At 44.2% G+C, this 12,462-nt stretch overlaps 1 protein-coding gene across 1 annotated transcript; it reads left to right on the forward strand.

The window, feature by feature from the left end:
• The first annotated feature begins 1,196 nt into the window (after window positions 1–1,196).
• Window positions 1,197–10,576, forward strand: LOC142581905 (signal peptide peptidase-like 2A). Its single transcript, XM_075691351.1, has 5 exons — window positions 1,197–1,269; window positions 3,222–3,366; window positions 5,337–5,417; window positions 6,465–6,619; window positions 9,870–10,576. The coding sequence occupies exons 1-5, from the start codon at window positions 1,243–1,245 to the stop codon at window positions 10,032–10,034; spliced, it is 573 nt and encodes a 190-aa protein (XP_075547466.1). The 5' UTR covers window positions 1,197–1,242; the 3' UTR covers window positions 10,035–10,576.
• The last annotated feature ends 1,886 nt before the right edge of the window (window positions 10,577–12,462 follow it).

The raw sequence follows: 12,462 nt of genomic DNA on the forward strand, positions 1-12,462 counted from the left end.
TAACAAAGGGTTACCAAACTAACCTCTACTGGTAAATGTAAGCGTAGTAACCTGTGGACGCTACTATGCGCATACCTTTCCCCTATTTGCGAACACCGCAACGCGGTACCTTTAAGCTTCGCCCTCAGGAAACGCAAAATATTAGTGGGCGATAGAAAGGCAAAGCATTGAAAACGATAACAAGGTTAAACGTTGCGTTAAAGGCGTCTTACAACGCGGGCGTGACGTGAAGCGCCGCCAGCGGCAGGTGCAGGCGTCGCACCTCGACGGTGCATGAAATGAGGCCGAAGGAAAAACCGTCGCCGGGCGTCTGTTGCGACAGGTATTCAGTAACGCCTACGCTGTTGTTATGTTGATGTCTACTTACCGTTAAACTGAGAACAGTGTGTGCACGACGGTATGCGTGGCATGATCACAGCTGCCCAGCTGGGACGCCAATGCGCTCGCGCACAATGATCGCGTCAGCAGCGGAAGCCAGAATGCTTCCCCGACTCCAGCAGAGCCGACTACGCGGAGCGGCATCGTACGCCCACTTGGCTTCGTCGCTTTTTGCAGCCAAATGAGAGAGAGAGAGAGAGAGAGAGAGAGAGAGAGAGAGAGAGAGAGAGAGAGAGAGAGAGAGAGAGAGATAGAGAGAGAGAGAGATTCAAAGAAGGCAATGCCTGCGCATTTCGGAAGAGGAATAGCCCTCCACGCGTGAGCCGCGCATGCGCGTCGACACCGTGACAGCGGAACCAATGCGCTTCGAACGTCCCTACAATTTCCCTCGCAGTAGAAAAAAGAAAACACACACACACAGCGCGGAAAACAATAACTGCAACATCGACGCCCTTCGGCCACGTATTTATATTGCGTATTTTTCGCAACTGGTACTGCCAAGAGTAGGATTTCAGCTAGGTGCATATCACTTCATTACTGCTGAGCTTCAGTTCTGCGTTTGAGAAGTGTCTCCTAAAGGCAATGATTATATAGCTTCATTAGTTACACTTTCTTATTTATCAAACAGTATAACGCAGTCTAGTGAGCAGTTAATGTCCGCTTCTCCAATTACTCAAGCTTATGTATAGCGAAATTGCGCTATCTGCCGTAGGCAATTTGTATTGAGCCTGCTACCAAAAAAAAAAAAGAAGAAACCTAGTTTATCTGCCTCAAGGGCCCCAAGCAAGATACTTTTTGGTTTCTCTTTCTTTTTTACAGATTATTACACTGATATCCGTCCTCCTATTCTTGGACGACATATTTATGGTGTTCATCACATCTTTACTCACGGTAAGTGCTAAGGGCGCTGTGACGTGACCTGACAGTCTCTGCTCATTTATTGTAAAAAGGAAGTGAAACAATTTTCTATCTTCTGATTATATATATATATATATATATAGAGAGAGAGAGAGATAGAGAGAGAGAGAGAGAGACAGAGAGAGTAACCCTCCAGTTCATAGTCATGCAAGCAGCCTTAAAACATTGAATGGAAGTAAAATGAAGCTACTGGCAGGCGTTCTGTAGTGGGTCATTCGTGAAGCTTCTGCGATGACTGATTCCCATTTAATGCCTTAAGTAGAAGGACGCTATGACTCAATGCGATGTTGATCGAAAGTTCTAGGAATGTTACTTCTTCTCCTTCTTCTTCTTCTCCTTCTTTTTAACTAAATCCCCCATGAATGCTCTTTTGCGTCTTTTCCCCTAAATACTCCTTCAAGAATTGTACTCCCTGATATGTTCATTTTTCGTGTATTTTACTTTCTAGTAGTAGTGCCTTACGTTAAGTTTTACTCATGTTATTTCCTTAAGTGTACATTGGTGGCCTTTCATTACTCCAGTTGTTCCTTTTTCATGTTTTGTTCTTGGTAGTAATGTTGATGAGCCCTGCATTGAGGCGTATGTTTTCCATTACACTTTGGAAGGCTGCTTACTCTTTTTTTTTTGCCTTGATTTTGTAAGCCCCCCTTACACAATGCCCTCATAGGGCCTGTGAGGTATCTTAAATAAATAAGTAAATGCCACATCCAGACAATGTAAATAACGTAATTCCAATTTAGTCCGCCCTTTTTGAGGATCCAGCCCATTGGCGCAGCTCAGTCTCAAGTTAGATCGAGAGTATACGCTAGATTAAGGCCTCGAAATGCTAAGTTGATTTTCTTGCATACCTGGATACCTAAGGTATGGTAGCAGCGCTAAACGATAAAACAATGGTCAAGTGTACAACAGCAGAACCACTCGGTCAACGAGTTGGTTGAACATTGTTATGAAAGAAATGTGATCGCAAAAATATGTGCACACAAGAAAGACGGCGAACTCAAGCACCCACTAGTGACTGCTCTTCATAAGCATTAAGGGCACATTATTAATATAGCTCATGTTCGCTTTATTATAATTGTGTCATTTTGACGATGAACAGCCGTTAGTGAGCGCTCTGGCTCTTTGTGTTGCTCGTGCGAGCTTTAAAAATTATTATTATTATTATTATTATTATTATTATTATTATTATTATTATTATTATTATTATTATTATTATTATTATTATTATTATTATTATTATTATTATTATGTCTCGCTCTGATTCAACTTCAAGTGCTAAACACGTGTTGTATACTTCATTCCAGATAGTTTCACGCCTGGCACTCGCACATGGCACGATAGTAATTGCACTAGTGGTACACATAAGCGCCAGCTAAACAACACGTTGACCGGCACATTTAGGTCACGAGGTATCGCACGTGAGCTGCCTCGCTTTTATGAGGAGCGGCTGTTACGTATCCTTACTGCTACGTCTTCTTTAACGCGAAAGCGTTAATGGCCCCGTGCCGCAGGAAATCCGGCTTCGGCGTTCCGCGTCAAGCGTCGACCGTCTTTTCGCGAAAGATCATTCCGGACCACGCATATTCTATACGGCACTAAAGCTGCTCATGCCTTCTCTTACGTTCTCTGCAAAGTGCCAAACACAAAACACCGACCGCATGTGCCTTCTCAGACCGAAATATCAAAAGTGCAAAACAATAACAGAAGATCGGCCCATGCAAGAGGCAGCGTTTCTACTAGAAAGCTGGCCTTCATGCATAGACTTTGCCGCCAGCGTTTCCCGGCAGACATTACGGTTACATAAGTTGCAATATCCCGGAAGCGTGAGGAGCAGTCAGGGATGTGTGAATGCTAGCACATTCCACTCTTAAAGAGGAAGCCTAAGCGTCCACCAGATTTTTTTTGTCATTTCTTTGTTATCGCAGAAAGATGTGAGCGTGATGGAAAGCGTGGCCATGGGAGTGCAAGACTTGCCCGTGCTCATGAGGGTCCCACACTTTTTTCCGGGGGAATCGGCCGCCTGCAACGGAAATGCCATGTTCCTGGGATACGGCGACATTGCCGTACCAGGTAAGCTGCGGCGTCAGGTGCCTCTCTTGCTCGCCCATTTACTTAAATATTACCTAGATCACATCAACGGCACTGCATTTGAAACAAATGACCGTGAGCGCTCCACTGCGTTATGTATGTATGTATGTACGTATGTATGTATGTATGTATGTATGTATGTAAGTATGTATGTATGTATGTATGTATGTATGTATGTATGTATGTATGTATGTATGTATGTATGTATGTATGTATGTATGTATGTATGTATGTATGTATGTATGTATGTATGTATGTATGTATGTAAGTATGTATGTATGTATGTATGTATGTATACATAATGCATAATTGCATGCATGCTGTTGAGCCGAAGGTCGTTAAAGGGCGAGTTCAATATACAGTGAATAATTAAATATAAGCATACCGGGCACTGAATTTACCAACAGCTTAATAACGCCCAATTGCAAACTGCATATAATGTAAAAGAGGAAGAATTTTGAGAATAATACCTTAAACTAAACAGTGAGATAACGGATTACAGAGCGGTCAGGTGTGTGCGGAGCAAGACAGGGCAAGTCAAAAAGTAAACAAATAAGTAAAAAGTGCCAGTTACACAATGCTTAGAGCAGAGAAACAGAGAAAAAAAAGGAAACAAGCCACCACCTGTGGCAGAATGAATTTTAACACTATGTTGCACTATAACATCAACTGCCCAAATGAAACGAAACACAATAGCGAACCTTCAAACTGGCTTAAGTAATCTGGTTGGGTTAGTAAATTAGGTAGAGAGGTCCAGTCATATATAGCTCGAGGGAAAAACGAATATTTGAATCTGTTAGTTCGCGTTGTGATATGTCAAATTCTACTTCGTGAGAGCTTCTTGTGGTGTGAGGTGAGCGCTGTTGTAAGTACAATTCAGTGTTTAAATTGGACGAACCGCGGTGTAATTTATACAGAAATTTTAGGCTATCAACCCTCTTTCGCTTGGAAAGCGCAAGGAAGTTGAAGATCAGTTAGCATATTAATAAGTGAATCTGGGCTTATATATCTCGGTAATATGGCACCCTGCGCCGCTCTTCTTCGAGCTTTTTCTATTTTACCAATCTGGTATTTTTGGCGCAGCTCCCATATCACGCTCGCATATACGAGCAGGAGACATTCGAAGATCAGATACGCAGTTATTTCGGCCTTTATGAAAGCAAGATTTAACTAACTCTAAAGAACAGACATTGGCAATGTGTACTCCAGTGTAGATCAGAAGACACAACGGTGCCAAGGTGGCTAACATAGGTTAGATGTTGTCCATCCATTCCACGTTTGAATTTGAGCATATGTTTACTTCCCTTCGTCAGTCGTATGTATGGGGTCTTGGTAAGGTTGATATTCATTTTATTTACCGCGCACCACTGCGTGAGACATTGCAATGCGGAATTAGAAAAAAACTTGTTCCTCACGGCGGCTTACATCCGAGTAAATAAGACAGACATCTGCAGATAAACGTATACCGTGATTTTAGATGGTAACATGTCAGCGATACAGCAGCTTTTATATCGCAGCTGTTGCTTTCCGACTTAAAGCTTCATTAACCAATGAAATCGTTCTCACGTGATGTCCTTTGTAAACAGCCTGGCACTCGCCACTGAAAGTCGCGAATGTAATTTTTTTTTTTTTTGAGATGGGTTAAGTGGTAGGGGAGGTGGGAGTACGGAACTCTCCGACCAGGCTTTCCTTTTAAAGGGCTCTAGACAGAACTATTTCGGTGCACTTCAATCGGCTCGCTTTGAACTGAGCCGTTGCACGCCTCCGTACAAAGCTTTAAGAAAGCTCGCAAACTTAATTTTTCGTCAATAACGACAGCTCATTCCCCAAGCATCTACGCTTATGATTTGCCGCGGCCTTTTCTTACGATCTGTTATAGGAGCGTATAAGAGCTTCTTTCCGAATAGGGACCGTGAAACACCTCTGGCCCTTTATTATTTTTTTTCCTCTAGGACTCGCCGTCGCATACTGTCGATCGTACGACATCATCGTCAAGAAAGGACTGCCCTGGTACTTCCTGCTTGCAATAGCCTGTAAGTTGTGCATCATGAGCATGCAATTGCGAACATTAATAATGCAAGTTTTCAGTCTTAGAAAAGTTATGTACACGAATTATAACGCCTACAAGCTGGCTGCGTTTGCTGCGTTATAGCCTATTGGCCAGAAACGCCAGGTAAAACACTCAGAGTAAGGAAAAAATAAAAGAGTTCTATGTTATAGAGCGCCTATACCCAAATGAGTGATACAGTGACCATGAACCGCTTCACGTTGACGGGCCAGTTTGAACGTAGTTCGACACGATTTATTCATGAGATTGACAACCTTTAGTTATTTGTAAATGTTTGTTAAAAAAGTGAGGCTCAAGCAATTTGTTCTTATTCTTGCCGTAACAGGCAATAGCGCGTTCACCACATTTCCCGCCGTCGCATTTTCACGCCTCCCAACAAAGCATGCCGCTCGCGCCTTTGGATTCATCACAGCGTCGCAGTCATGTCCGGAGGCAATTTGCAAAGGCACTAAACCAATGCGATGTCATCCTCTTTCTTTTGTTAGTGCACACAGAAATTGCAATCAAGGAAATGCACAGAACGTTTCCATTCGCTCTTCCGTTCGCAATAAACAGCTCCTGCGCCGCTCCGTTGGGGTTATTGACCTAACCGGCGGGCGCAGCTCGGTGCTTGAACGGCTCTGCGGCTGCACAGGATGATACGCCGTATGTAGCCGATGAAAAGAAAAGGATTCGACTGCTATAGGTGCGATGGCCTAGGAACAGATGCGTGCTCCTCGAAACCACCTCGCAACAGAAGGCACAGTCGTAGAAGCTTGAAGACAAGCGGCAGTTAAGTATGGGCCGCAGATTTGTACAAGTGAAAATAGGTGGAGGACTTGTTTAAATAATCTGAGACTTTCTTCAAGCCCGTTGAGTTTAAAGAGCGTACTTAAAGTACGGGCCGGTGACTACTCATGTTGACTGTATACTTATTGCCTGTTTCAACATTAACTGTGTTGAGGAAATAAAAAAATTACTTTAGCCCATGGTTGATAGTTCCGTTTTGTTTTGCTACGAATCCTCCCTCTAGGCTACGCCGCAGGACTGATCATGGCACTGACCGCGAGCAGTCTGATGGACACTGGTCAGCCTGCGCTACTCTACCTCGTTCCGGCTATCCTGCTGCCCGTAATACTTCTCGCCTGGTGTCGCGGCGACCTAAAAAATTTTTGGAACGGAGATTTCGTAAGTAGTCCTCGCACCAAAGACGCTTACACGTCACATGAAAGCACTAGAGACACCATGGACAACGCTGAGCCTGAGCTTTTCTTTTTTTTTAGTTCTCGAAAGAGTTCGTGTGTACGCCAAAGCGAGCCTGTGTCAATCTGCTTGCGTGATCGAGGCAAATGTGATGTCACGTGTAGACCAAGTCTGGCAGATTACGAAGAATTCCCTCGAAGTAATAAAAAACAAACATGCGCCACATGGTTGAAGAGGGCAGTTGCACTAAGCAGTATTTTCCGTCGTTTAGTTCTGCCAACAACTAAAGTTGATCATTCAAGCCGATAGATTTTCTCTGGACACATCCAGCAAATGTATGCTTTGGCGCAGTAGCCCTGTGAAGTCAGTTCACGTGTCATTTTCCTCACGCCTCAGTCATCACAAATGGGGTGAAACCAGCCATAGTGAAAGCAAACAATCATGTTACAGCTTTTTATCCATCTCGGGGCGTATGTTGAAAGAAAAATTATGATATATTAGCATAGAAGGAATTCAAGGCCGACTCTTCTTTTTTTAGTCGTTTCCGTGGCAACCACGGTACTGACCACATCATTGCTATTCATCCATCATTGCTATTCATACATCATTGCTAACATCCAAGAGTGAATTACCGTTTAGTAAATTCCTTTACCTTGCTTTCGCGTAAAGAGACTATATAACATACAAGATCGATGTTGATTTTGTTACTTGTGAACAATACTTACTTTGTGGTCGCTTTCAATTCTTTTTAATCAACCTTCCCGAGCTGATATTGCCATAACCTGAGCAGACATTTGCACACCCACTAGGGAGAGCCCTCACGAGGGCCTTCATCACCCTTTCAGTCACCTTCATGTAGTAAGGTGAAGTTGTGGTGAGGATCGCCTTCGGGAAGATTGGTGAGGGCGAGGTTATGGAGGCCGGACGTTGTGAGGTGAGGGTGAGAGAGGGTGTGGTTACGATGCGAGGTTAAATGAGGAAAAGGGGATTCATATTGTTGAAGTACGGAAATGTCACTCTAAGCTTATGCGGGGTGGGTTTAAAGACAAAAGCCCTGAAGTGCAGTGAGAGTAAGGGCACATTCACACCGGCGACTTGAGGAGGTCGCGCGACCATTTGCGACTCGCAATCAAAAAGCGACCGAAGGCGACTGATGTTCACACCGGCAAGCCCGGCTGAGCGCGACCCGCAAGTCGCAATCCCGGAGATTATCGTTCTCAGCGAGAACTCTCGGAATCTACGCGGAATTTGAACGCGACGCCGGAGGAGGCCGGATGTAGACACACGAAAGATCACTTCCGGTGCGCCGCTGATTGGTTTATCAGTTTTGCGACCACGGTCGCGCGACTGAAAAATCGCGCAGAAAGCGACTGGCCCAAAATGGTCGCTTTTCAAGAAAGGCGACCGTTTGCGACCATTTGCGACTGGTCGCTTTGCGACCAACTTGGTCGCGCGACCACTGTCAGTCGCCGGTGTGAATGAGCCCTAAGCCTCTCTAGCGCAGATGTACGTGGAAGCCGACTTCTAACTGAATAAAGTCATAAATGTCTGTCCATGTTAACTGTAGCTAAACCTATTGAAAGTTATAGTCACTTGGAAGCGGCAACAAGAGTCGGAGGAGTGACGGCGACGTTTTGCCGTCACTCCCAGATTATTATTTTTTTCGCTGATCACCACCTGTCAGCGCACTCCTTTATCCGAAGTGAACACTCTGGAATTTAACTTTTCTTGCTCTAATGAAATGGTCTAAAATTTACGTTTGAGAATTTTTGGGCACTGATAGCGCTTGTTGGCATGTCAACTAAAATAAACATCAATGTGAAGAAAAACCACGTCCGTAATATAGGTAGAGCTCATCTACAGTACAATTAAAACTTGTTTGTTCTATTCTTAAGCCCGTGCATGGTAACGACAGTCGAGCGACTTTATTTACAGTAAACGTTCAGCTTAAGTGTTTTAGCTCAACCTCCACAACGTCGATCTGTTGCACTAATTGTCAAGAATTATCACAGCAGAATAGTTGAATAGATTAGGACGTAGTGGCTTAGTATATATTCATGCATTACTACAAGTTCTTTGTTTTCAAAACCCCGTAACCAGCCTGAAACATTCGACATGAAAAACACCTCTAGCGATTTGTCAGACACATGGCAGCACTCAGCACATTCATTCATAATCCATCTAGTTCGCCATCCATAGGCACGCATTGTAAAAGGCAACAGTCAGCTTCATGCAGTTAACGAACATGCTTATTGCTGGAAAGTATTAGCTTCGGCTTTTCAGCGCATTAATGTAGGCCTATTTTTCTAGAAGCAGGGTGTAGTAATTACTACCAAAGTCTTTTTTTTTTACATTGCCAATTGCCGATATGCAACCACTGTGGCATAAATGGAAGGCGTGATCTCATGCTTGACGAAAGCCGTATTATGCCAGTAGTTTCTGAGCCACCATGACTGTCGAGCACTCGGAAATATTCGGTTTTGACGACATATTCACATCTCAAGTGGCATCTTGTATTTCTTCAAATTTAACATGGCTGTCTGATGATCTACCGCCATGAAAACAAGAATGAAACCTCTTGATATTGTTAGGCAGCGCTGTTCAAGCGCCTAAAAGCAGTGGGGCACGTAGCAATAGTTAATAGGAATAGCACTAGACAATCAGTGTTGCAAACTAATCTCGCGGGTCCAGCAAATCGTTTATTTGAAGTTGTAAAAAACGGGTAGGTAAGAGAAGGATGATAGCCTTTTCTTCGTAAGGGGGAGGGAGGGCGGGTAAAGCTTTTTGTGCTGAGAGTGAGAGAGCGGGCGGGCGGATACTTTTTTTTTATAGGTGAGGGCGAGGGTGGGAAGGAGGGCGGTCACATTTTTCAACGTGGGGGTGAGATGAGGAAGGTACTTCCGTCCTGAGGGTGAGGGAGGAAAACAAAAAAGGGGGCTTTTGCCCACCTATGGACCTGAGACGTCGCACAAAAATCCATCGGAAATTTCATTCCTACTTCTTCCTCTAGCTTGCTTAAGACATAGCGTTCATTTATTGTTCTCTTTTTTTTCTGCGCTCTCATTGCTGTCTTGTAGCCGCAACCCGCAGTTATAGCCAAATTTATTACACGCATCCTTTCTTTTACGAGTGCAACTTAGAACAAACCTAATTCGGTGCAAAGCCCAACTAGTCGGCCTGCACGCGTTCTTCCGCATATTTCGCTTTTATTGTACTGCACACAACATCCCCGCAGGTTCCCAAGGAAGGCCTAGTGACCGCCCGCACAGACGTGTGCGTTTCGTCGAGCGAGCAGTTCCAGATGATCCAGGGCCGAGGTCTGCTCTACGTCAGCACACCTGTGTTCCCATGGCTGGCGCTGCCAATGCCGGTCTCGCAAAAGGCTTACAACGCCAAGTGAAATTGAGCAAACAGCGACACGCCGGTCCGGCTTTGTTCACTTCTTCGCGTGTCTTGCTATTTGCTTTTCTTTTTTTTTTCGAGAAGACTGCAGAGAACAAGGAAGGAAATAAACTGGGTCACAGGACGAAGGCCAAGCGCTTGGGCTGCGTTGGACCTCTTCCGCATCTGGGACTCCAATCTTGAAAGTGACGCAGATCAATAATAATGGCTATGCCTTCCGAGTGCATCAAAAATATAGTGAACATCAAATTGAGACTGTGGTATTCTTGCGGCTGGCTGGCTGTTTAACTACTGAAACATGCACAGGAATATCAACATAGTGTCCTAAGGCGCCTTCTACGTGGCATGTGGAGCGGGGCCATTCGCGAACTCCTGAGCGACAGACCCCACATTAAGCGGTAAATAACAGATAGCACGGGGCACCTGTAAGTAGTGTATAGGCACATTCGCTACATTACGAGTGCGGTTTCATGATAAAATTATTTTCATTATCACATGTCATGTGTCCTGTATATTTTCCTCTATTGTGAATAACCTTCCAAAAAAAACGCCAGGGAGAATGTTGGTTTAAACGTGGTGGGGATAACAATAGAAGAGAGTTTAAACTGGTATATTCAATGGTATTCGTGTAAGACGTGCTTGGAACATGAACGCGATTTTTTAGAACGCGATGTGGAAATGCTCTTCACGTGTCGTTGCTGAAGTGTATAAATTACATTTCGCAATAAACTGCTATTTAAAGGACACCTTCATGCCACCTGTTCTTTTTCTTTTTTTTTCCTCGAGCACACCCAATTGGTCGCCAGTTTGAGCAGAGTTGCCGCCTGGCGAGCATTGGCTTAAACCGTGGCTAGTGTACGTGCTTACATGTGCGTGTACGGCGTGAATGTCTTTAAACACCGTTCTTTCCGTGGTTGAAGCGCAGTCGTAATTGCTGCGATGCATTTTTCGACGATGTACAACATCATTTTGCCTTGCGCTGTCGCCTTCGCGCTGTAGTATGATCAGTGACTATCTTCCCGTGTCGAGCGCGCGATGTATATATGATTGTCGCACCCTCTGCTACAGCCACAATGATATCAATTTTCTTATCGCTTCGTGTTTCAAGTACATAAAGAAACACCTTTTACCTCGCTTTAAACAAATGAAGCGCAGGGATACGTAAATGCCGCGCTTTAGCGATTTGTCACGATGTATAGATCACTCCGCAATCCCTGTGATACCACGAAACATGGATGGGGTGGCGTGATATCAGTGAGCAGAAGAAAAAAAAAACCCCGGTAAGTAAGCCACTCATATATCGTGCCATAAACGTTATATTACGATAGCTGCATTATAATAACTTCGATAATTTCATGACCCTCGTTTAGTGTTTGCGCGACCAGAGGCGCACTTTTAATATGTGGCTCTCGTGCCTCCACGGTGAATTAATTCTGTTTAGCAATTAAACCGCGCGCTTTTATCCTGTGATTCGTTGCTACGAAATAGAAGCTAAAATAGGGTATTATATGAAGAGCATGTGTCAAACGGAAGTCTCTAAATGCAGGACGTCATAGCACTGAGCTTAAAGTCGACTATTATAATCTCCTTTCGCTCTTCATTCTCACGTTGTGAGCTTGACACAACACAATCGCCACTATTAGCTGTAATATAACAAACTAATGACTTCGGCTGCTCAAATAACTACGTTTTCATATAGCTGTCTTGCGCGTGACCGTGCAAGTGCAATAAAAATTATCTCGTCTGAAGCAACCCGATGATCCTACTAACGCACTGTCGCGCACAGTGGCTTAGCTCTAGTAAATGAACTCTACTATCTGTTTGCATTTCGCAGTGAATAATAATAAAACAGAAACATGTGAGAGAGAGCGAGAAACAAGCTAGAATGATATGCTGCAGATGTTAGCCTGACATGCTACATCAGGTGCTGGGTAATTACGATATATACAACGATGAACACTTAAAAGCACATGCAGTCACATACACACATATGTATGCTTTCAGCTGGTGCATGATGTAGAGAGCCAAATATACACAAAAAGCCCCAAGAAAATGCTGAAACAGAGACTGTGTGGCTGTGTGCCACTCCCATGCTGACTGACAGTTTGCGCGTCTGATAAGAAAATTTAAATGTTTTGCGCATTTCGTGAAAGAAATGTGCCGGTCGACGGCAGTGTAAGATCAGTTCACTGCAGTCAGCGCGTCTTACTATAAGAAAATCTGGCCAAATCTTTCACATCGAAACGCCACCATGCACATTTCAATGCGTGCTGTCGACCGCCCATCCGCACTAACACTGCGACAGTGCTACCACATTTAGCTCGATATCGCGGCGAATAGCAAAAGCAATAGCAAAAGCACCCACCTACCGCCCCGCCTCCCTAAAAAAAAAAAGAAAAAACATTGTTTCACTTACGGCAAACATA

The sequence above is a fragment of the Dermacentor variabilis genome, chromosome 5 (genome assembly GCF_050947875.1).
Source record: "Dermacentor variabilis isolate Ectoservices chromosome 5, ASM5094787v1, whole genome shotgun sequence".
In the NCBI taxonomy this organism is placed as follows: Eukaryota; Metazoa; Arthropoda; class Arachnida; order Ixodida; family Ixodidae; genus Dermacentor; species Dermacentor variabilis.

What these genes read in the sequence shown, in the direction of transcription:
- LOC142581905 (XM_075691351.1), top strand. Translation starts at nt 1,243, where the DNA reads ATGGTGTTCATCACATCTTTACTCACG. An exon ending in CGGCGACATTGCCGTACCAG is followed by an intron (nt 3,367 to 5,336) that starts GTAAGCTGCGGC and finishes TTTTTCCTCTAG; the next exon opens with GACTCGCCGTCGCATACTGT. An exon ending in ATTTTTGGAACGGAGATTTC is followed by an intron (nt 6,620 to 9,869) that starts GTAAGTAGTCCT and finishes ACATCCCCGCAG; the next exon opens with GTTCCCAAGGAAGGCCTAGT.